This window comes from Haliaeetus albicilla, chromosome W (assembly GCF_947461875.1).
Source record: "Haliaeetus albicilla chromosome W, bHalAlb1.1, whole genome shotgun sequence".
NCBI classification, from domain to species: domain Eukaryota; kingdom Metazoa; phylum Chordata; class Aves; order Accipitriformes; family Accipitridae; genus Haliaeetus; species Haliaeetus albicilla.
In genome coordinates, this window is record NC_091515.1 from 42,101,168 (window position 1) to 42,125,485 (window position 24,318).

The following is a 24,318-nucleotide window of genomic DNA, read 5'->3' on the forward strand; positions in this document are numbered from 1 at the left end:
GGAAGGGTAAAAGTGAGAAAACTCGTGGGTTGAGATAAAGACAGTTTAATAGGTAAAGCAGAAGCCGCGCTTACAAGCAAAGCAAAACAAGGAATTCATTCACTACTTCCCATCGCAGGCAGGTGTTCAGCCATCTCCAGAATTTTAGAATTTTGCCATATAATTATAGTTGCTTTGCAAAACAGCAGTGTGTGTGTTAAGTAATGATTAGTCAAATCATGTTGTAACTGAATGCTTGAAACATATAAGAACCACGTGTAAAACCACATTTGGGGTGCCCCAATTTGAATGGGACACCTCATGTGCATGAATAAAAGAATTACTCTTGTAATTCTATACTTTGTGTCCTAGCTTCTCTCCTTAGTTGGCACAGGGCAGTTTCAAAAGTTTTGTGACAGTAACAACCATATATATGGATGAGATTCCTAAAATACAAACATTTTGGGACACAGACTTTGTGTTTTATGAGAAGGAAGACTTTGTTGGATTTAAACAAAAATGACCAGCCTTATTAAGCTATTTTATCACAGTAACAATTTCAAATCACAGCTACCAGCAAACATCCAGCTTCTCGACTTATCTAGATGCCCTAACATGGTGCACCTACAGCTGTCTCCTTTCATAGGAAGGGGAGAGAAACCAAAAGCTGGGCAAGTTGCGTGCAGTGACGTACTGTTAATAACGTGCGAGCTGCAGCGATGCAGGCGCGCCTACTACCCCTTTTCTCCCCGCCTCCTTTCCTAGCTCTTCCAATCACGTGGCGCGAGGAGGCGGGGGTTGGGGTGTCACGTGAGAGCAGGAGGCTGGGGCTGGTGACCCAGGCTGGAGGGGAAGATGGCGGCGGAGAGACAGCTTCCACTATTGGCGGGTGTACGGCCCGTCGACTTCGAGGTGCTGGAGGATGGCAAGAACGTTTTTGCTAGCCCCGTGTCCACTTTGGAGGTGAGAGCCCGCTCGTCCTGCAGCCGCCCTCTCTCCTTCCCTGGCGCAGTCTATTACTGCGGGGCCCAGCCGTTGCCCAGACCCCTGCGGTGGAGCGTGATGGTGCTGGCGCCCATCAGGTCCTCCCTGACTACCGGGGGTCCCTTCCCACCCCCATCTCGGCCTCGAGCTGCGGCCCTCGCCGCTCTGTTCTCTGGGAGCGGCGGCTCCTTGGCCCTTGCCTTCTGGTGGGGAGAGTCACCTCACCAGGGGCCCTCCGGGGCCCTCAGCTAAGTCTTTCTCCTGTCAGAAAAACCCCCACGGAAAAGTCTTTCTCCAAGTATCACACCTGCAATTGTTCAGAGAAATCAAGAGTCTGAAAGATCTAAAAATGTGTGGTGAATACATCTATAAACCACTCTTGCTTTCCATGTCAGGAATCTAATAAAAAACCCCCACTACAACTGAATGTGTAAATACTTCCTAGTTCTGAAAAATGCTCATGTGTTCATTAAAGTGGGAACTTCTTTCTAAGTCGTGGCCATGTTTCACCTGTACTAGTCTCTTATGGAAAAACTTTGTTCTCCCTGTACACAGTTATCCATTTAAAAAGAAAATTGTTTGTGTTCCTCTTTTCCTGAAGTTTCCTGTCCCTGACCTTTACAGTAATAGGATCAGTGCATGTTTCTTTGTTTTGCTCCGACTGTTGTCTGTCCTTAAAAAGGTCAGTAAGTAAAGAGGCTCTTAAATGTGTTTTTTAAAGACACTTGCCTTCTCTGAAGTAGCTTAAAAAGTTGGGTTTTCTTCTTTTTATAGATAATTTGTGCAATGCTACAAAAAAAGAATCTGTGGAAAAATACTGTGAAGGAATAACAAATGATGTGATTTGTGAACCTGCAGTTGTCAAGAACTATTTTAATAGACTTCTGTACATCTGTGTGTGGTACAGTGTGTATAACTGGAGTCTTGTTTTGTAATTTCAGAAAAACTGCAATAAAACATAATTTCTTTATTGATGTGCTCTTGAATTAAACCCCCAAGAGATGTGATAGAATTAATGCCTAAACCACAGTCTAACAATGAAAAGTCCTCATCTTAATGATTAAAAATAGTTCCTGAAAACTTCTATAGCTGGAAAAACTGGTGAAGAAATGCACTTTCTCTGTATTGAGTGGTTTGGTTGACAGTTCTGTTGTGCCGCTTTGTTTTTGTAGTCAGTTTATTTGGAAAAAAGTAGTTAAGTAGCAAAGGGAAGCCTCACTGCTTAGAGAAACTTTGAAGACAAAGCTTTTTTTTGACTTTTAATCAACTAGAATGCTTAGGAAAGAACCCTGCTCTTGTGAATTTCTAGCAAATTTGGAAGGAAGAGATTACGAAGATTGAGTTTGAAGTTCTCCCTAGCTTAAAGCTAGATTGTTTAACTTAAGCGTACAGGGCACCTTAGTCCAGAGAAGAATGATTATGTCATGGTGTGGGTCTAATTAAACTTATGTATTTGAGTGTTGTAGTGGTGTTGTAGTCCTATAATATTTATGAAGTAGCTGTTTCTAAATGGCAATGGCAGCTCTATTAAAACCAGAGCTGACTTAATCCTGATCATATGTTTGTTTGCTGATTAACTAGAGAGGAGAGCATGGCAGGTGACAGTGAGGTCCAAAGCCAATTTATGTGAAGGTTATGGTGCTTTGAGAGGGTTCCAAAACTGTTTTAATCTTGGAGCTGTCCCCTTGATTTTTTTGTGATTAATTTCTGTTCTTGCCCCCCTCCTTTTTTTTTTTTTTTCCTTTTTTTCTTGTTTTCATTCTTTTTGCACCTCACAGAAGACATGCTGTTGTGTTTTTACCTATAATTTGGCTAAGATAAGCAGTGGAAAAGCTGTAAGATTGCTAATAATTCTTCCAAATGGTTTCAGTGTTAGCATTTGTTTTATAAGAGGAGATTTTGTTAACTCGCCTAACTTTGTTCCAACAAAATATAAATTTAATGTATATTATGAACAGTAAAAATAAATGAAACTTTTTGAAATTTCTTATGGCTGCAAGCAGCTGTGTATTGTTTGAATGGAGCTAACTTGTTCACTTAATCTCTGAAAAACTAGTATGGAGCGCTTGGAGACATTTTTTCTACATAGAAAAAATTACTAAACAAAATCTAAATATAAGCCTTTCCAAAAGGACCTTCGTAATCAAACTACATTCAGAATGCTAACAAACTTATTCTAGATATTTCTGTAGCAGTTTTTCATGTAAATTAAACTTGAGGAAAGTTATTTACTTTTTTTTCCTGACAGAAATGAAAAGAGCTGCGGACTATTTTGTATCCTTTGTTCGTTGTTATCCCCACTAGGAGTAGGAAATGGAAACAGCTTACTGGGCTTCCTTTCTGTACATCTTGCTTTGTTTCTCTGCAATGAAAGAAAGTTTATTGCAATACTTGTATACTACTTATATACTGATATGTGACAACTGGTTCTCTGCTATTTCACTTTTTTTTTTTTTTTTTTTTTTTTTAACAGTCAAGTCCTTCATCTCCAGAGCCAGCAAGTCTTCCTGCAGAAGACCTCAGCACAAACTTTAATGGTCCAAAGCCAGCAGAAGTCATGCCAGATGATGATAGAGAAGACCTTTTTGCTGGTAACTGCTTTTTTTCTTCTAATGTAGCTGCATAGACTCTTTTCCTCTTGGACTTAAAGGGGTGTGCTTTTGTGAGGAGGAGGAGGAAAATCTTTTTATGCTGTAAAAGGTAATTTCCATGTCTGTAAGGAAATATGAAGCAGTACCCTTGCAATGGAAACTCTGATTTTAAGCTTAAGCAATTTAATGTTGTTGTAAATCTTATACCATTGTTCAACCTGTTGAAGATTTACTTTCTGGAAAATTCATTAAGTAATGTTTTCCTTTGGATATTAGGAGTATCACTAGTCTTTGTCGATCATTCTTTATTGGATTCAATGATCACCTATTTAATCAAAGTCCTATGATCTTCTGCAATATACTGTCAAATTTATGAACTTGAAATAATTTGCAAGAAAAGTGACATACTATAAAAGGAAAAACAGCTGAGGTTCTTTGCGCAAAGTTTGTTCTACTGTTGTTAACACATCTAGCTACTGGTTGAATATTACTGTAAAACTGTTTTGAAGTGTAGCCTTTTCTTTTTGAACTGCAAGTAGAAGACTTAATCTTGCTTATTAGCGAAAATAAAGTGATATGTGACTTCTCTTTAGGGGTAGATGAGTCTTGTTTAAATTTCAATAGTAAATTAAAATTGGGGATTTTTTTTCACCAAATTTGTGTGTTGTCGTCTCAGCAGTAAGCACTTTATTACACTCTTGACAATACATATTTTTGTAACAGAACTATTAAGAATTACATACTGAAGTAATGGCACTTTGAGAAGCTTATTTGATAGAAAAGTTAAATTTAAATGTCTTAAGATCTTGACAGTGATGTACAGGATTTTTTCTTGTGGGACTCTAGCTTTAGTTAAGTTTGATTACTAAATACAGGTTTCTCTGTGATATGTACTGTCGCTGCATAGTGTGGCAGTGTTAGCTAGTTAATAACTTGTTCTGCTGATGGTAATATGGCATGTCTTGTTATGTAATGATATTCAACTTTGTGTGTGTGTAAAAACATGAGGCGAGTTAAAGCCTTGTTTTCTACTGTATAACCATTTATAGCTGTCCCAGTCCTTTTTTCCAATTATGAAGACTGATAATTCAGATCATATTGCAAGCTGGAGGGTATTTCTACTTATTAAAAGACTTTATTATTATAATAAAAAGATGAGAAACTGACATATGGGATCAGTCCTGGCATTTCACTAGTGTAAGATTTGGTCTCTAATATTTGACAGTACTGGATGTTTTGGAGAGAGATGTATGAAAGTTTTGAAAAGTAATCAATGACACTTATTTTTAATCCTTGGTCAGTCACTACTTTGATGTTGGTTTTCTACAGTCTGTTTTTCCTAACATGGATTATGGTTGCTGTCACATTTACAGATGTAGGAGCATTTACTATTCAAGAAAGGAGATGTAATGTTTAGAATATATTGTGTGTCAAAAGATGGTTCTAAATGCTTCTTCTCAATGCTAACACTTTTCCTATTAGTGAGTCAGTTGGCAGTCTGCTTTGAATACACTCCTAATCTTATCTTTATTTGCACCCTGATATAATTATTTTTAAATAAAGTTTATAGCATTTAGTTCTCAGCTCCTTTATATAGATAAGTGTATATATGTGCCCATTACCTTTGTTCTCAACTTATCAAACTTATATTTGCATATATTTGAACTTGCATTCTAACAGTGTCATAAGCAAATCTATTGATTAGTTTGCAAACTCTCTAAAACAGTCTTAAGAGAAATGGAGAATAATTAAGAATTCAGTGATAATCCTAGTAGTTTTGTATTTATATTACCTGATCTTATGACCTACAAAGACTGGGAACACTTTACTAGTACAAGAAAGCTTTATTTTTAATTTGGTTATATAGCTTCAGTATATAAAGCCAGCTTTTTGTAGCTGGAGGGCCATCTGGAACAGATGTTTTAGGAAAGCAGATTGTCCTTTGGCTGGAAAATATTAAATTAAGAAAAAAGGTGGCTGGACTAAATATCGATGGGATCCAGACAGAAGTAACATGTTAGCAGCCAGATCGTTGCAAGTGAATGGAACGCTGAGAAAAGACAGAGAAATGACTTAATGAGTTTGAGTTTTACTATGGAAGACATTTTTTTTAAATGCAAGCAGCATTCAGCTGTGAAAGCATCTGACGTGCTATAGGTCTAATACAACTAAAAGTGATTTTTAAAAGGTCAGTTCATATACAGACTAAGGCTAGTACAAACTCTCAAATGGGGAAAAAAAGACTGATTTATAGAGCCTAACACAACTTGCAGAAACATGACATCTTTAACAGTAGCCTGTTCTAAACAGGAATTTTGCATAATACAGTTCTGTCCTAGTGATGAACTTCTAACTTTGTATCACTGTCAGCATATGTGTTCTCAAAAACAATGTATAATTTGTGTTTCAGTGCTATGTACTCACGAGGATAACTTTTTTTTTTCCTTAGCGCTGTTTTGCTAGACAGTGATGGTCATCCAGCCTTTCTGACACTGATTTGCGACGAACAGAAACAGTGTGAGAAGGCTACATGAGATATCTATTTCCTTGCTTTCAGCTTGATTGCGTGAGCCTTTTTTGGTATGAAAGCAACACTCAAGTTTTAAAAAAATAAAAAATGAATGCAACTTTTTTCCCCCAATATGCTGAAATTCCAAAGAAATCTTATCTTTACAAAGATTATAGGGACAGTTAACTGGAGAGGAAGAGAATGAAGTTTCACAACTTCTTAGCTTGTGTTGGTCCTTCACGTTGAATTATTAGACACTATAAAACCCAGGTAAAAGGAAGTCCTATGAATGGCTCCTGAAAGGAGGGACTCTGACTTTTGGGGGGCATTAAAAAAAATGTAGTTTTGCAGACTTATTTGTAAAAACGTGGTGATATTCCTCTCTAGCTACTGTAGGCTTGATAAATCTTTTTCATTGTTCGTCTAATAATGCAACCTAATGGAAAAGGAGGTGAGAGAGAACAAATTAGAAAATGTCCTGTACTGTCTTAATGCAGTTCAGAATCTGGAATTTTTGTAGGCTTTTTTGACTATACTTAAAAACTCTTTGCTACTGTGTTTTTAGGACAGCTATAAGGTATATCTGCAATAAACTGGTTTTAGATATTCCTTACGTCATCTCTAATGAATCATAAGTGCTTTGGCTGAACTGTTAAGCTGAGTTATGAAGGTGGAAGAAAATGAGATTTTTTTATTTTTTTTTTTTCCCCATCTGTTACTGGAGACCTGTAAACTTTGCTGTTCCATTTATTAGTGTTGTGATTCTCACTTCTGCAAATAAGAAAACTATCTTGCTAAAACCATTTAAGAACTTTTTCCCTTAGGATAAAAGTAAAAATTTTTTTCTGCAAAGCTCCCAATTCCGGGCGGGGGTGGAGGTGGATGATAATGTTGTTTGTTTGTTTGTGGTTTTTTTGGTCAAGAGAATACTGTAGGAACATCTGTTCAGATGATTGCTATCTTAAAACCTGGTCATCCATAAACTTATAGAGAGTTAAGAACTAAATCTTGAATGACTGTTCTAAAATGTTGGCCTTAAGTTCAATGTATAGCTGAAGCTGAAGAAATGTGTCATGGACTGCCTGTGCAGGAAATAGCTATGCCTTCTGCTTCTAGTGCTCGTAGGTGATGAGAGTAAGGCTGTGAAATTATATCAGTGCTCTGTCCCGATCCAATATCGGGGAGGGTTGTTAAATGATCCCGAGAGCGAGATTAAGACACAAACGAGGTCAGATGCTGTACAACCTTACAACTTTTATTCCCTACAATAACCAATAGCTGCGATAGAACAGAGGGAGGAAGGAGAAAAAGAGGCAGACCTAAGCAAGTGAACAGAAGAGAGGTAGCGAGACTAGTTACCACCACCACGAAGCCAGCAACGTCCCGCTGAGTTGGTTCCGATGCCGGTGATGGAGGGTCGGGTTCCTCTGCCGCCAGTCAGGTGTCTCTCCTTCAGGTGTCACAGTCCTTCCGATGTTTTTCCATGTTTGGGTCTTCCGTCCTTGAGAGGGGAGCACGCAGTGCTCTTATTGTCCCAGTCCCCACAATTTTTCGGAAAAGTCCACCCATTTCCACAGAGCTCATTACCCTGTCGGGCAAGCACAGCTCGGCAGGCGCGGGTATGGTGGTTTCTTTGGGGACGTCTTGTGCGTACTCCCCTACAACAGCAGGGTATTGGGGCAGCAGCACCGTGAGTCAGCACTTCAGCACAGTCCCTCACGTTAGGCAGCAGCACCGTGAGTCAGCAATGTGAGTCAGCAACTCAGCACAGTCCCTCACATGCTCTGTCACCTTTTTCAGAAAAATAACATTTTTTTCTACTTCTCTAGTCTGGTAAAAGATTGCTTTTTATGTGTTTTAGGAATGGATCCTCTCATGCAAGCATCTAGCTTCTGGGGAAAAGTGAACATGTTTGTTTGTTTGTTGTTGTTGTGTTTTTTTAGCTTCAGATCCAGGTAGATTTGGTTTAGGCCTTTATTTCTCAGAGTTCATACAGAAAAGATGATGCTAATTCTGTGGAGCAAACAAAACATGTACTTGAAGCCCAGTTGAACAGCAAAAGTTCTAGCTAATAGTGTCTGTCGGGCTGTGAAATGTCTAATCAGAGTAGTTGTGTAGACACCTGGCTGCTTTTTAGAAGCTGGTTATTCAGTTCCAGGTCTGTTCTGGAAGAAAGAAACACGCAAAGGCATTTGAACCTACAGTTTTGAAGTCAGAAGAAAGCCTTATTGGTGGCTGACTGTCCTGTTAATACTATTTATGTTTTCATTAAGATAAGTCTTAGCCCTCCTATTATAATCGTAAGAATCATGGGTTCTGACTTGGGCATAGTAGTTTCTCCCAGTTCTGTTAGGATCATAGAATCGTAGAAGGGTTTGGGTTGGAAGGGACCTTAAAGATCGTCTAGTTCCAACCCCCCTGCCACAGGCAGGGATATCTTCCACTAGACCAGGTTCCTCAAAGCTCCATCCCACCTGGCCTTGAACACTTCCAGGGAGGGGGCATCCACAACCTCTCTGGGCAACCTGTCCTCACCACCCTCATAGTGAAGAATTTCTTCCTTATATCTAATTTAAATCTACCTTCTTTCAGTTTAAAGCCATTACCCCTTGTCCTATCACTACATGCCCTTGTAAAAAGTCCCTCTCCAGCTTTCTTGTAGGCCCCCTTTAGGTACTGGAAGGCTGCTATAAGGACTCCCCGGAGCCTTCTCTTCTCCAGGCTGAACAGCCCCACGTCTCTCAGCCTGTCGTCATAGGAGAGGTGCTCAAGCCCCTCTGACCATCTTTGTGGCCCTCCTCTGGACTCGCTCCAACAGGTCCATGTCCTTCTTATGTTGGGGGCCCCGGAGCTGAACACAGTACTCCAGGTGGAGTCTCACGAGAGCGGAGTAGAGGGGGAGAATCACCTCCCTCAACATGCTGGTCACGCTGCTTTTGATGCAGCCCAGGATGAGATCGGCTTTCTGGGCTGCGAGTGCCCATTGCTGGCTCACATTCAGTTTTTCATCCACTAATACCCCCAAGTCCTTCTCTGCAGGGCTGCTCTCAGTCCACTTATGGCCCAGCCTGTATTTGTGCTTGGGATTGCCCCGACCCATGTACAGGACCTTGCACTTGGCCTTGTTGAACTTCACGAGGCTAGCACGGGCCCACCTCTCAAGCCTGTCAAGGTCCCGCTGGATGGCAGCCCTTCCCTCCAGCGTGTCGACCGCACCACACAGCTTGGTGTCGTCGGCAAACTTGCTGAGGGTGCACTCAATCCCACTGTCCATGTTGCCAACAAAGATGTTAAAACAGCGCCAGTCCCAATACCGACCCCTGAGGAATGCTACTCGTCACTGGTCTCCATTCGGACATCAATTAGAATAGAATAGAATCATTAAGTTTGGAAAAGACCTCTAAGATCATCAAGTCCAACCGTCAACCCAACACCACCATGCCCACTAAACCATGTCCTGAAGTGCCACGTCTACGCGTTTTTTGAACACCTCCAGGGATGGTGACTCCACCACTTCCCTGGGCAGCCTGTTCCAAAGCCTGACAACCCTTTCAGTAAAGACATTTTTTCTAATATCCAACTTAAACCTCCCCTGGCACAACTTGAGGCCATTTCCTCTCGTCCTATCACTAGTTACTTGATAGAAGAGACCAGCACCCACCTCACTACAACCTCCTTTCAGGTAGTTGTAGAGAGCGATAAGGTCTCCCCTCAGCCTCCTCTTCTCCAAACTAAACAACCCCAGTTCCCTCAGCCGCTCCTCATGAGACTTGTGCTCCAGGCCCTTCACCAGCTTGGTTGCCCTTCTCTGGACATGCTCCAGCAACTCAGTGTCTTTCCTGTAGTGAGGGGCCCAAAACCGAACGCAGTACTCAAGGTGCGGCCTCACCAGTGCCGAGTACAGGGGGATGATCACCTCCCTGCTCCTGCTGGCCACACTATTTCTGATGCAGGCCAGGATGCCGTTGGCCGCCTTGGCCACCTGGGCACACTGCTCGCTCATATTCAGCCAGCTGTCAGCCAGCACCCCCAGGTCTTTTTCTGCCGGGCAGCTTTCCAGCCACTCTTCCCCAAGCCTGTAGCGCTGCATGGGGTTGTTGTGACCCAAGTGCAGGACCCGGCACTTGGCCTTGTTGAACCTCATACGATTAGCCTCGGCCCATCGATCCAGCCTGTCCAGATCCCTCTGTAGAGCCTTCCTACCCTCGAGCAGATCAACCCTCCCTCCCAACTTGGTGTTGCCTGCAAACTTACTGAGGGTGCACTCGATCCCCTCGTCCAGATCATTGATAAAGATATTAAAGAGAACTGGCCCCAAAACTGAGCCCTGGGGAACACCGCTTGTGACCGGCCGCCAAATGGATTTAACTCCGTTCACCACAACTCCCTGGGCTCGTCCATCCAGCCAGTTTTTTACCCAGCAAAGAGTACAGCTGTCTAAGCCATGAGCCGCCAGCTTCTCAAGGAGTATGCCAGGAGAGACAGTGTCACAGGCCTTGCTGAAGTCCAGGTAGACAACATCCACAGCCTTTCCCTCATCCACTGGGCGGGTCACCTGGTCATAGAAGGAGATCAGGTTGGTCAAGCAGGACCTGCCTTTCATGAACCCATGCTGGCTGGGCCTGATCCCCTGGTTGTCCTGCACATGCCGTGTGAGCGCACTCAAGATGAACCGCTCCATAATCTTCCCCGGTACCGAGGTCAGGCTGACAGGCCTGTGGCTCCCTGGATCCTCCCTCCGACCCTTCTTGTAAATGGGCATCACATTGGCAAGCCTCCAGTCGTCTGGGACCTCCCCTGTTGACCAGGACTGCTGATAAATGATGGAGAGTGGCTTGGCAAGCTCCTTCGCCAGCTCCCTCAGAACTCTCGGATGGATCCCATCTGGTCCCATAGACTTGTGAGTGTCCAGGTGGCATAGCAGGTCATTAACTGCTTCCTCCTGGATTATGGGGGGTATATTCTGCTCTCCGTCCCTGTCTTCCAGCTCAGGGGGCTGATTACCCTGAGGATAACTGGTGTCACTATTAAAGACTGAGGCAAAGAAGGCATTAAGTACCTCAGCCTTTTCCTCATCTTTGGTGGCAATGTTCCCCTCTTGTGGTGGGTTGACCCTGGCTGAACACCAGATACCCACCAAAGCCGTTCTATCACTCCCTCCTCCTCAGCTGGACAGGGGAGAGAAAATATAAAAGGGCTCGTGGGTCAAGATAAGGACAGGAGAGATCACTCACCAATTACTGTCACGGGCAAAACAGACTCATCTTGGGGAAAATTAACTCTATTTATTACCGATCAACCAGAGTAGGGTAATGAGAAATAAAACCAAATCTCAGAACACCTTCCCTCCGCCCCTCCTTTCTTCCCGGGCACAACTTCACTCCCGGATTCTCTACCTACCTCCCCCAGTGGCGCAGGGGAACGGGGAATGGGGGTTATGATCAGTTCATCACACGTTGTCTCTGCCGCTTCATCCTCCTCAGGGGCAGGACTCATTACACTCTTCCCCTGCTCCAGCGTGGGGTCCCTCCCACGGGAGACAGTCCTCCACGAACTTCTCCAATGTGGGTCCTTCCCACGGGCTGCAGTTCTTCACAAAATGCTCCAGCATGGGTCCCTTCCATGGCATGCAGTCCTTCAGGAGCACACTGCTCCAGCATGGGTCCCCCACGGGGTCACAAGTCCTGCCAGAAAACCTGCTCTGTGGGCTCCTCTCTCCACAGATCCGCAGGTCCTGCCAGGAGCCTGCTCCAGCGCGGGGTTCCCACGGGGTCACAGCCTCCTTCGGGCACCCACCTGCTCCGGCGTGGAGTCCTCCACGGGCTGCAGGTGGATATCTGCTCCACCGTGGACCTGCATGGGCTGCAGGGGGACAGCCTGCCTCACCATGGTTGTCTTCACGGGCTGCAGGGGAATCTCTGCTCCAGTACCTGGAGCATCTCCTCCCCCTCCTTCTTCACTGACCTTGGTGTCTGCAGAGTTGTTTCTCTTACATGTTCTCACTCTCTCTCCAGCTGCCGTTTCCGTCTGTCCCAGCAACTTTTTTTCCTTCTTAAATATATTATCACAGAGGCGCTACCACTATCGCTGATTGGCTCGGCCTTGGCTGGCAGCTGGTATTGGCTCTGTCGGACACAGGGGAAGCTTCCAGCAGCTTCTCACAGAAGCCACCCCTGTAACACCACCACCACCCCACCCCACCCCCGCTACCAAAACCTTGCCACACAAAGCCAATACACCTCTGCATCCAATAAAGGATGGATATTCTCCTTGGCTCTCTTTTTGTTGTTAATGTATTTGTAAAAACATTTTTTGTTGTCTCTTACGACAGTGGCCAGATTGAGTTCTAGCTGAGCTTTTGCCTTTCTAATTTTCTCTCTGCATGACCTAACAAGATCCCTGTACTCTTCCTGGGTTGCCTGCCCTTTCTTCCAAAGATGGTAAATTCCTTTTTTTCTGGAGTCCCAGCAAAAGCTCCCTCTTCAGCCAGGCCGGTCGTCTTCCCCGATGGTTCGTCTTGCGGCGCATGGGAATAGCCTGCTCCTGAGCCTTTAAGACTTCCTTTGTGAAGAATGCCCAGCCTTCCTGGACCCCTTTGCCCTTCAGGACTGTCTCCCAAGGGACTCTCTCGACCAGTGTCCAGAACAGGCCAAAGTTTGCCCTCCGGAAGTCCATAGTGGTGGTTTTGCCGCCCACCTTCCTTACCTCACCAAGAATCGAGAATTCTATCATTTCATGGTCGCTAAGCCCAAGACAGACTCCGACCACCACATCTCCCACCAGTCCTTCCCTGTTTGTAAACAGTAGGTCTAGCGAGGCTCCTCCCCTGGTAGGCTCACCTACCAGCTGTGTCAGGAAGTTACCTTCCACACACCCCAGGAACCTCCCAGACTGCTTGCTCTCTGCTGCGTTGTATTTCCAGCAGACGTCCGGAAAGTTGAAGTCCCCCACGAGAACAAGGGCACACAATTGTGAGACTACTGCCAGCTGCTTGTAGAATGATTCATCTGCCTCTTCAGCCTGGTTGGGTGGTCTATAAACAGACTCCCAGCACGATATCTGCCTTGTTGGCCTTCCCTCTCATCCTTACCCATAAGCACTCGACCGTATCATCACAGTCGTGGAGCTCTGTACAATCGAAACACTCCCTAACGTAGAGAGCCACCCCACCACCTCTCCTTCCTTGCCTATCCCTTCGGAAGAGCTTATAGCCATCCATTGCAGCACTCCAGTCATGAGAGTCATCCCACCATGTTTCTGTGATGGCGACTAAGTCATAGCTATCCTGCTGCACAACGGCTTCCAGCTCCTCCTGTTTATTGCCCATGCTGCGTGCATTGGCATAGATGCACTTGAGCTGGGCTATCGATTCCACCCCCACCATTGGCATGCCGCCCCCAGGCTCATCTCTGGTGAGCCTAGTTTTATCCCCTTCCCCCTTCAAACCTAGTTTAAAGCCCTCTCGATGAGCCCCACCAACTCATGAGCGAGAATCCTTTTCCCCCTTTGAGATAGCTGGACGCCATCTGTCGCCAGCAGGCCCAGTGCCGTGTAAACCTCCCCATGATCAAAAAAACCCCAAAATTCCACCGATGGCACCAGCCTCTGAGCCACGTGTTAATCAAGTGTGTTTTCCCGTTCCTTTCAGTATATTTCCCTGCCACGGAAGGGATTTAGGAAAACACTACCTGTGCTCCCGATCCTTCCACTAATCTCCCCAGTGCCCTGAAGTCCCTTTTGATTGCTTTTGGACTTCTCTCCACGACCTCATCGCTGCCAACCTGCACAACCCATAGCGGGTAATAATCAGAGGGCCAAACCAGACCAGGGAGTTTCCTAGTAATGTCTTTTACCCGGGCCCCAGGGAGGCAGCAGACTTCCCTGTGGGATGGGTCAGGTCTGCATATTGGGCCCTCTGTCCCCCTCAGAAGGGACTCACCTACGACAATTACCCCCCTGTTTCTCTTAACAGAGGCTGTCAGAATGCATGGGGCTGACCGAGTCAACCTAGGCAGCCCCCTGGATAGGCCTTCATCTACATTCTGATCTTCATTTGCCTGGCCCTCAGGTTCCAGAGCCCCATACCTGTTGCGTAGGGGCAACTGGGAAGGTGAGGGAGACCGGGAGGGGATTCGCCTGCCTCCCCTGTCAGGACCCAGACTGGACAGACCAGGGAGTCCTGTTTAATTTGAAATTCCCTCGGGCTAAATTAAGGTGAAACGACACCAAAGGATCAGTTAAAGATTTTATTCATGACAGAAGCAAACTGAACTGGGGAGGCGTGGTAGGAGGTGGCAGGGTTTCTCACAACAGGAATTGGCATAAGACTACTTCTGTAAACCGTGTAACCCAGGGTAACCATATACATCAATTCAGGAAACAAGGAGATCCCTCCCGTTGAGTCACGAGGTTCAGAGCAGACCCCCTTGCTTTCTAGACTCCTCCTCAGTGAAGGGCCCAGGGGCGGCTGGATCCACTCTTAGTCCCAGACTTGGTCAACGGTTTTATGTCTTTGTATTGGGTCTGGCTGAGATGGAGTTAATACTCCCCATAGCAGCCCTCATAGCACTGTGCTCTGCATCAGTAGCTAGAAAGGTGTTGATAGCACACCAGTGTTTTGGCTACTGCTGAGCAGTGCTGGCACAGCATCAAGGCTGTCTCTCCAACATTTTTGCCCCCCCTCAATGGCAGGCTGGGGCAGGGCAAGATCTTGGGAGGGGACATAACCAGGACAGCTGACCTAAACCAACCAAACAGATATTCCATACCATATGACGTCAGCTCAGATATAAAAGCTAAGTTAAGGGAGACGGAAGGGGGGGCATTTTGTCTTCCGGAGCAACCACTACGCGTACTGAAGCCCTGCTTCCCGAGAAGCGGCTAGACATCGCCTGCTGATGGGAAGTAGAGAATAACATCATTTGTTTTTTTCTTTGCTTTCGCGCGCGCAACCTTTGCTATCACTTTATTAAACTGTCCTTATCTCGACCCACGAGCCTTTTGTTATATTTTCTCCCCCCCGTCCAGCTGAGGAGGGGGAGTGATAGAGCGGCTTTGGTGGGCACCTGGCATCCAACCAGGGTCAACCCACCACAATCCTTTTTGGCGCCTGAACAGGGGCACGACAACGGCAGTTTTGCATTAAGCGTTCTATAGCTAGTAATTAAGTGGCAAGCTCCTGTGCAGGTCACGGAGCTTGTTAGCTGCTTGCTTATCTCTAGCTTGCTGAGTTTGGGAACATGTTAATGCAAATAATGGCTGTGTGCTTTGTCCTGGCACTGATGGCTTTGCTGTGTTGTGGGAGCTATCTTGTGGAGGAGATGAGGGAACACATCTCCCTCTCCCTACCAGGCATTGATGTGAATGGTTTTATTATGCAGGCTCCCGAGGTCCTTGTTCACCCTTATGTAAGCTGTTCAATACTAATAATTAATACTGGTGGCATATTATGGATATTGTGGAATCTGGTCTCATCCTGGTATAAGAGAAGGCAAGTTTTAGGTGAGGCAACACTGAAATGTGCCCTCAAGCGACCGGTCCCTGGGTGGCAGGGTATATGGAAGGATTTGGGCAGATTCCTAGGACGGTTATCACCTCCCATAATCTGGGATTTTACATCTGAACAGGCAAGTAACCCTGGCAAACTGACACGCCACCTGATAGAAGGGTGCCTTGCCTATCCCAATGAAAACCAGCAGCTTCTCGCACTGTACTGGGGCCTGGCCTATGCCTACCGAGCCATAGTTCAACACTCTCAGAGGACCATGGTTGAGGCAGGGACCCAGACTGCATCTGAGGACACCATGCTCAAGATAGGGACCCAAACAACAACAACTACAGTAATTGCCCCAATAGTGAAAAGGAAGCAGTGGACAAGGAGATCAACGGGTCCATACCATCGATTAGTGAGGGAAGAAGAAGAAGAGGAAAGGCTTGATCTAGAAGCTGGTCCTTCGATAAGGAAATTGGAGGAAGGAGTGAGGGAACTTAAACAGGAAGCGGAAACTACCCGGTCCCTGACGTCCTCAGAACTTCGGGACTTGCGGAAAGATTACAGCCGCCAGCCAGGTGAGCGGATTGCTGCCTGGCTGCTCCGATGCTGGGATAACGGGGCTGATAGTCAGCAACTGGAAGGCAAGGAAGCCCAACAGCTGGGATCCCTCGCTAGAAACCGGGGAATTGAAAGAGGAATTGGAAAAGAGGCAGCAGTTTGCAGTCTCTGGAGCCGGCTCCTCTCAAGTGTGAGGGCAAGATATCCATTCAAGGAAGATCTTGTCAATTCCTCGGGAAAGTGGACTTGCGCAGATGAAGGCATCCAGTACCTGAGAGAGTTAGCAGTGGTGGAAGTCATCTACAGTGATCTAGATGATGAGGAAGTCTCCAAAGCTCCAGAGGATGTCCTGTGCACACGGGCCATCTGGAGAAAGGTGATTCAAGGTGCCCCAGCATCGTATTCTAACAGCTTGGCAGCAATGTATTGTCCAGATATGGAAACACCAACTGTGGAGAAAGTGTCGTCTTGGCTCCAAAACTTTGAGGAAAATCTCTGTGTCTCCTCATCCCTACAGGACAGTGCCTTGGCTGTTAGGGATGCTCCAAGAAATCAGTCCTCTCCTGCCCCGGTCAGAGGGAAAGGGAGCCCAAGGCGTATGCCACGTGGTACACTCTGGTTCTTCCTGCGTGACCAAGGGGAGGACATGAGGAAGTGGGATGGTGAACCCACCTTTAAGCTGGAAGCCCGTGTGCGTGAACTGAGAGGGAAGACAGCTGATAAGAAGGGGTCACCCAAGAAGAAGGCTGTCAGCGTAGTTGCTGTAGAGGCCCAAGAAAGCACTCAGCGATCCTCCAGGCATAGAAGAACTGAAACTACCTCCCTTGATTCTGGTGAGGGGACTTCTGGTCTGGTACCGCAAGGATCGGACAGTGAATACTCTGACGAGGAACAGCAATAGAGGGTCCCTGCCTTCGGCCAGGAGGAGGAAAGGGATGACCGGATATACTGGACTGTGTGGATTCGATGGCCTGGCACATCAGACCCACAGAAGTATAAGGCTTTGGTAGACACTGGTGCACAGTGTACACTGATGCCATCAGGATACAGGGGCACGGAACCCATCTGGATCTCTGGAGTGACAGGGGGATGCCAAGAATTGACTATACTGGAGGCTGAAGTGAGCTTGACAGGGGACAAGTGGGAAAAGCATCCCATTGTGACCGGCCCAGAGGCCCCTTGTATCCTTGGCATAGACTACCTCAAGAGAGGGTACTTCAAGGACCCAAAGGGGTACCGATGGGCTTTTGGTGTAGCCACTGTAAACACAGACATGATCAAACAGCTATCCACCCTGCCTGGCCTCTCGGAAGATCCCTTCATTGTGGGATTGCTGCGAGCTGAAGAACAGCAGGTGCCAATCGCTACCAGGACGGTGCACCGGCGGCAATATCGGACAAACCGAGACTCCCTGGCTCCCATCCATGAGCTGATTCATCACCTAGAGAGCCAAGGAGTCATCAGCAAGACTCATTCACCTTTTAATAGTCCCATATGGCCAGTGCAAAAGTCTGATGGAGGGTGGAGGTTAACAGTAGATTATCGCGGCCTGAATGAAGTGACACCGCCACTGAGTGCTGCTGTACCAGACATGTTAGAGCTCCAATATGAACTGGCATCAAAGGCAGCCACGTGGTATGCTACAATTGATATTGCCAATGCATTTTTCTCCATTCCTTTGGCAGCAGAGTGCAGGCCACAGTTTGCTTTCACATGGAGAGGTGTCCAATACACCTGGAATCGACTGCCCCAGGGGTGGAAGCACAGTCCTACCATTTGTCACGGATTAATCCAAACAGCACTGGAACAAGGCGATGCCCCTGAACATTTACAATACATAGATGACATCATCGTGTGGGGCAACGAGGCAGAAGAAGTGTTTGAGAAGGGGAAAAGAATAATTCAGATTCTTCTGAAAGCTGGTTTCGCCATAAAGAAAAGCAAGGTCAAGGGACCTGCACAGGAGATTCAGTTCTTGGGAATAAAATGGCAGGATGGACGCCGTCATGTCCCTATGGATGTGGTTAACAAGATAGCAACTATGTCTCCACCAGCTAACAAGAAAGAAACACAAGCTTTCCTAGGCCTTGTGGGGTTCTGGAGAATGCATATTCCAGGTTACAGTCAGCTTGTGAGCCCTCTCTATCGAGTAACCTGGAAAAAGAACTATTTTGAATGGGGCCCTGAACAACAACAAGCCTTTGAGCATATCAGACAAGAAATAGCTCGTGCAGTAGCTCTTGGGCCTGTCCGGACAGGACCAGATGTGCAAAATATACTCTACACTGCAGCTGGGGAGCATGGTCTCACCTGGAGCCTGTGGCAGAAAACACCAGGAGAAACCCGAGGTTGACCATTAGGGTTTTGGAGCCGGGGGTACCGAGGATCAGAAGCCCACTACACCCCGACTGAAAAAGAGATACTAGCAGCATATGAGGGGGTTCGAGCCGCTTCAGAAGTTGTTGGTACAGAAGCATATCTCCTCTTGGCACCACGATTGCCCGTGCTACACTGGATGTTCAAAGGAAACATCCCCTCTACACATCATGCAACCAGCGCTACATGGAGTAAGTGGATAGCATTGATCACGCAATGGGCTCGACTGGGGAAATCTAACCGCCCAGGAGTTCTGGAAGAGATCATGGACTGGCCAGAAGGCAGAGATTTTGGAGCATCATCTGAGGAGGTGGCTCGTGCCCAAGAGGCACCACCATATAATGAGTTATCAGAAGACGAAAGGTGTTATGCTTTGTTTACTGATGGATCCTGTCGTGTGGTAGGGAACCATCGGAAGTGGAAAGCTGCTGTGTGGAGTCCCACACGCCAAGTCGTTGAGGCCACTGAAGGAGAAGGCGAGTCAAGTCATTTTGCAGAAGTGAAAGCCATCCAACTAGCCCTAAACATTGCTGAACGAGAAAAATGGCCGGTACTCTACCTCTATACCGACTCCTGGATGGTGGCTAATGCCCTATGGGGGTGGCTACAGCAGTGGAAGAAGACCAATTGGCAACGCAGGGGTAAACCCATCTGGGCAGCAGCATTGTGGCAGGACATTGCTGCCCGTGTAGAACACATAACTCTAAGGGTACGTCATGTAGATGCTCACGTGCCCAAAAGCCGTGCCACTGAAGAACGTCGAAATAATGAACAGGTAGACAAGGCTGCCAAAATAGAAATAGCTCAGGTGGACCTGGACTGGGAGCGTAAAGGTGAGCTATTTGTAGCTCGATGGGCCCATGAGACATCGGGACATCTAGGGAGAGATGCAACATATAGGTGGGCTCGTGATCGAGGGGTGGCCCTGACCATGGAGGCCATTACACAGGTCACTCATGAATGTGAAACATGTGCTGCAATCAAACGAGCCACCAGAGTAAAGTCTCCCTGGAACAGAGGGCGGTGGCTGGGTTTTCGATATGGCGAGGCCTGGCAAATCGACTACATCGGACCACTGCCACGAACACGCCAAGGCAAGCGCTACATACTCACCATGGTGGAAGCAACTACTGGTTGGCTAGAAACATATCCTGTAAACCATGCCACTGCCCGAAACACCATCTTAGGCCTCGAAAGGCAAATTTTATGGCGACACGGTACCCCAGAAAGAATTGAATCAGACAATGGGACTCATTTCCGAAATAACCTCATAAGCTCCTGGGCAAAGAAACATGGCATTGAGTGGGTGTACCACATACCCTATCACCCGCAAGCATCTGGGAAAATTGAGAGATATGATGGACTGTTGAAGACTATGTTGAGAGCGCTAGGCAATGGGACATGGAAGCATTGGGATACAAATTTAGCAGAAGCCACTTGGCTAGTTAACACCAGAGGATCTGCTAACCGCCCTGGTCCTGCCCAAACAAAACCCCTACATACTGTGGGAGGAGATAAGGTCCCCGTAGTGCACATGGGGAAGTGGCTGGGGAAGGCAGTGTGGATTGCACCTCCCATGGGAAAAGGCAAACCCATTCGTGGGATTGTCTTTGCTCAGGGACCTGGGTGTACTTGGTGGGTAATGCGGAAGGATGGGGAGACCCAGTGTGTGCCTCAAGGACATTTAACCTTGGGGGAAAAATAATCTGTGATGTGAGTTGTATGTTGTAGGAAGTAATGTAGCAGGAATGACCTGAACTGCAGAGGAGTGAACTTCGCAAAGGAACCAGACAAGTGCATCGGTGACCCAAACCAAGCTGGTGTTGGGGCCCAACGATCGAACATACTGCTTCTCCTGTCCTGACCACTCATCTTGATGGATGGGGCCCAAGTCATAACCTGTGTGTGAACATCTGGAAGAGTGGAAGAAGCCCATGGAATATCTGTCTCTTAAAGGACAGGGGATAGTAATTAATAAGAATGTATAAATCCATACGTTGGGTATAAAAGTGGTTTAAGTATGTAGTTTCAGTTGTAAGTGTTGGAAAGAAAGGATTTCAGTCATGAGAATTAAATACAATAGTATAGTTAGAAGATATCTGTATTAAGTTATGTGGGACCTGAGCAGGACGCAAATGGTATGGAATAAGGGGTGGAGATTGTATTGGGTCTGGCTGAGATGGAGTTAATACTCCCCATAGCAGCCCTCATAGCACTGTGCTCTGCATCAGTAGCTAGAAAGGTGTTGATAGCACACCAGTGTTTTGGCTACTGCTGAGCAGTGCTGGCACAGCATCAAGGCTGTCTCTCCAACATTTTTGCCCCCCCTCAATGGCAGGCTGGGGCAGGGCAAGATCTTGGGAGGGGACATAACCAGGACAGCTGACCTAAACCAACCAAACAGATATTCCATACCATATGACGTCAGCTCAGATATAAAAGCTAAGTAAAGGGAGACGGAAGGGGGGGCATTTTGTCTTCCGGAGCAACCACTACGCGTACTGAAGCCCTGCTTCCCGAGAAGCGGCTAGACATCGCCTGCTGATGGGAAGTAGAGAATAACATCATTTGTTTTTTTCTTTGCTTTCGCACGTGCAACCTTTGCTATCACTTTATTAAACTGCCTTTATCTTGACCCACGAGCCTTTTGTTATATTTTCTCCCCCCCGTCCAGCTGAGGAGGGGGAGTGATAGAGCAGCTTTGGTGGGCACCTGGCATCCAACCAGGGTCAACCCACCACAGTCTTAAAGGGATGAGGTGTAGGGATTGTGGAAATGGAAAGAGAGAAGAAGACAGAGAGAGAAAAAGGAAGAGAGAAAGATTTCACCGGTCCTGGGTCCGGCGTTGGTTCAGTCGGTCGAGGGGTCCAGTCCCAGTGGGCTTGCGCACCTGGGGCTTCAGTTTGTGTCCTTTTATCATCCTTGCCCCTCCTTCAGGCGGGCACCGGAACTGGTCAGGCTAATGAGCAGTTTGTGAGCCTTTGGGCTTGGGGGTTGTTTGTGGAGTAACTTCTCCTTCCCTGCAGAGGTGGCCATTGTTTGATCTTTGTATCAGAACAGCTTATCAGAACATCAAGCTGAGCACCCTCCAGCAGCCCTCCCCTTCCTGTTGCTGATGTCTGAGCTGATGGGCTTTTCACCTTGGTCCCTTGCTGTGCAGGGTTTGTCTTTAAGCAGAACTTGCCCCACCACAATGTTTGAGACATTAACTCTTTCAGTCTCTCACATCCCCGAGCAGGGACCTGTATCCATTCCCCTCCATCTCTTAGGTCCCCTCCTGCCTGGTGGCAAGAGGGTAGGGGATCCTCCGCTTCTTGTGGAGCCTCCATCTGCTGCCTCTGCCTCAGGGATGGTAGGGTGTGGCTCCACCAATCTATCTCCCTCTCACACCCCCTGATACTCCTTAACTTTTCCACTTCCTCCTTCAGCTCTGCCACCATGCTGAGCAGATCATCCACCTGGTCACACCGCACACAGGTGTTGTCTCTGCTGCCCTCCGGTAACAGTGACAGGCTCGGGCACTCCCTGCAGCCGGAGACCTGGACAGCTGCATGTTTACTTGGGAGCTCTGTCTGGGTCGTCACACTTTTCCTGGCAATGGCTTTCATCCGAGTGGCAACCATAGCTGGGTCTCCGTTGACCGCAACTCTTTCAGTGCGACCATCCAGCCAATTCCTTATCCACCGAGTGGTCCACCCATCAAATCCATGTCTCTCCAATTTAGAGACAAGGATGTCGTGCGGGACAGTGTCAAACGCTTTGCACAAGTCCAGGTAGATGATGTCTGTTGCTCTTCCCTTATCCATCAATGCTGTAACCCCGTCGTAGAAGGCCACCAGTTTTGTCAGGCACGATTTGCCCTTAGTGAAGCCATGTTGGCTGTCACCAATCACCTCCTTATTTTCCATGTGCCCTAGCATAGTTAGCCTGGTCCCATAGCCAACCCCCCTGTGCTCTCACCCCTGGAGATATACAGGTGCTCTCACACCCAGAGCTGGCCCTTAGAGACCCATTCACCCCACTGGGTCCCTGGCTGCTTCACCTCCTCGCCGGCTAGTCCAGTTTGATCTTGGCTAGCAATCACACACTCACTCTCACACCTGCACTCTGTCCAGTTGCTGGCACCATGGACACACAGGCCCTCCGCCCCGTGGTCTGACTTCAGTTGCTGCACTCACACCACCATGTCTGAAAATAACTTAAAGAAAATGAAATATATGTTAGGTGCTCTAGTGGCTATAGTGCCAGCTTCTCCTTTTGCACTGCTGTTCAGTGGATATTTCAGAGCTTTCCTGTTTCTTATTGGGAAAGTTGTAACCAACATTAAATTGATAAACTAATTGTTATAACAGCCAGAGACAGTGCTATTTGATAGAAATCAATTATATTAGAAGATTTTAATTTTTCATACTTATCTTTTGCCTGGTCTAGCTATAATGTAGACAGATGCCCCAAGTCAGTTTACACCAAAATTGTAAATGATGCAAATTACAGCTACATTTGGGCTGTAGAACTTTGAAATAAAGCAAATATTGGTTCATGCATACTCACTGTGCAATTTTCAGTGAAAAAGTGCTTTCACATGCTCTTATCTTACATGTTCACCAAGTGGGGAAAAAAAATCTCAGTGGACTGAAGATTATGCTCTGAAACAATGACTGGAAAAAATTGAAACATTATTTTTCTGGCTCCTAGCTCCATGCAAATCCAAACATTTTGAGAAAGATGTTTAAATTTGAGTGTGGTTTTGTTTTGTTTAATTTTAGGGCTCTGGACTTTTTAAAAACAGCAACAGTACAGGAGCCAGCGTGTATGGAGGGGAGGGAAATAATTTTTTCCCAGATTAATTTTGGATTGAGTGTTATTAATAGCATTTGAAGTCAGGTTAATTCTACAGTCACTTTATGATGATAAATACCATAAACAGCCAACAAGCCAACATTTAGGCCTTGATTCATTAAAAACATACATTTAGGATTAAGGGTCAATAACTTTTATAATTTATAATTTAGGATATATGTATACGCTTTGCTGAATGAAATTTTCTCACCTAACCGCAGCTGTCCAAAAGTTAAGCATCCATCTATGCATTTGTAAAAGCATCCTTTCTAGGCAATGGAAATAGGTGCTCACTGAGCAATTCATCCTAGCAAAGGAGTTTAAGACATGTAGGATTGTAGAGGAATCATATTTTCCTTTGACTCCCTCTTTCCATAGCCTATAAATTGAGCTGAATAGCTGCATAGACCTCCAGCATACAGTACAGGCTACTGATGTGAGCAGCCATGAAGGTGACCTGGTTAGAAGGGGAAAATTACTGAACAGAAGAAGATGTCTGCTGAAAAATACTGACAGAGAAAATGCCTGCCAGCCTGGGAACTAGGCCTCGGAACCAGAAGCATCCTTGGAAAGTGCAGCTGGCACCTCTGAAGTGCAGCTGGGTACCTAGAAACCGGAGACATCCTGAGATACCATTGATAAGCGCCAAAACCCCAAGGAACTGTAACGGCAACTTGTCGCGTCCCAAGGTTGGAGTGACTCGGGTTCGTGGATTTCCTTTGTCAGAATTAAGGTGAAACGATACCAGGGGAGTTCAAACAACAATCAGCATTTATTCAACCAAGCTAACCTTGCCCAAGTACAAGTGAACTTATCAATATGAACCTTGCAACGTGTCATTAAGCCGCTGTTTGAAAAGAGAAGGGAGGTGTAGAAAAAGAAGTGGAAAAAGGAATATGAAACTGTGTCAGAAGGAGAGCCCTCCCATTGAGTCACAAGGTTCAGAGTGGACCCCCTTGCTTTCTGGACGCCTTCTCAAAGAGGAGCCC

At 46.4% G+C, this 24,318-nt stretch overlaps 1 protein-coding gene across 1 annotated transcript; it reads left to right on the forward strand.

The window, feature by feature from the left end:
* Positions 1-794: 794 nt before the first annotated feature.
* On the forward strand, positions 795-24,318 carry LOC138683385 (sorting nexin-2-like). The gene is made up of 3 exons (XM_069775099.1): positions 795-942; positions 3,437-3,554; positions 23,708-24,318. The coding sequence occupies exons 1-3, from the start codon at positions 835-837 to the stop codon at positions 23,722-23,724; spliced, it is 243 nt and encodes an 80-aa protein (XP_069631200.1). The 5' UTR covers positions 795-834; the 3' UTR covers positions 23,725-24,318.

Bases quoted from the DNA above. Each gene is read 5' to 3' on its own strand.
- LOC138683385 (XM_069775099.1), top strand. From the start codon at position 835: ATGGCGGCGGAGAGACAGCTTCCACTATTGGCGGGTGTACGGCCCGTC. The intron at 943-3,436 runs GTGAGAGCCCGC...TTTTTTTAACAG, and splicing joins GCCCCGTGTCCACTTTGGAG to TCAAGTCCTTCATCTCCAGA.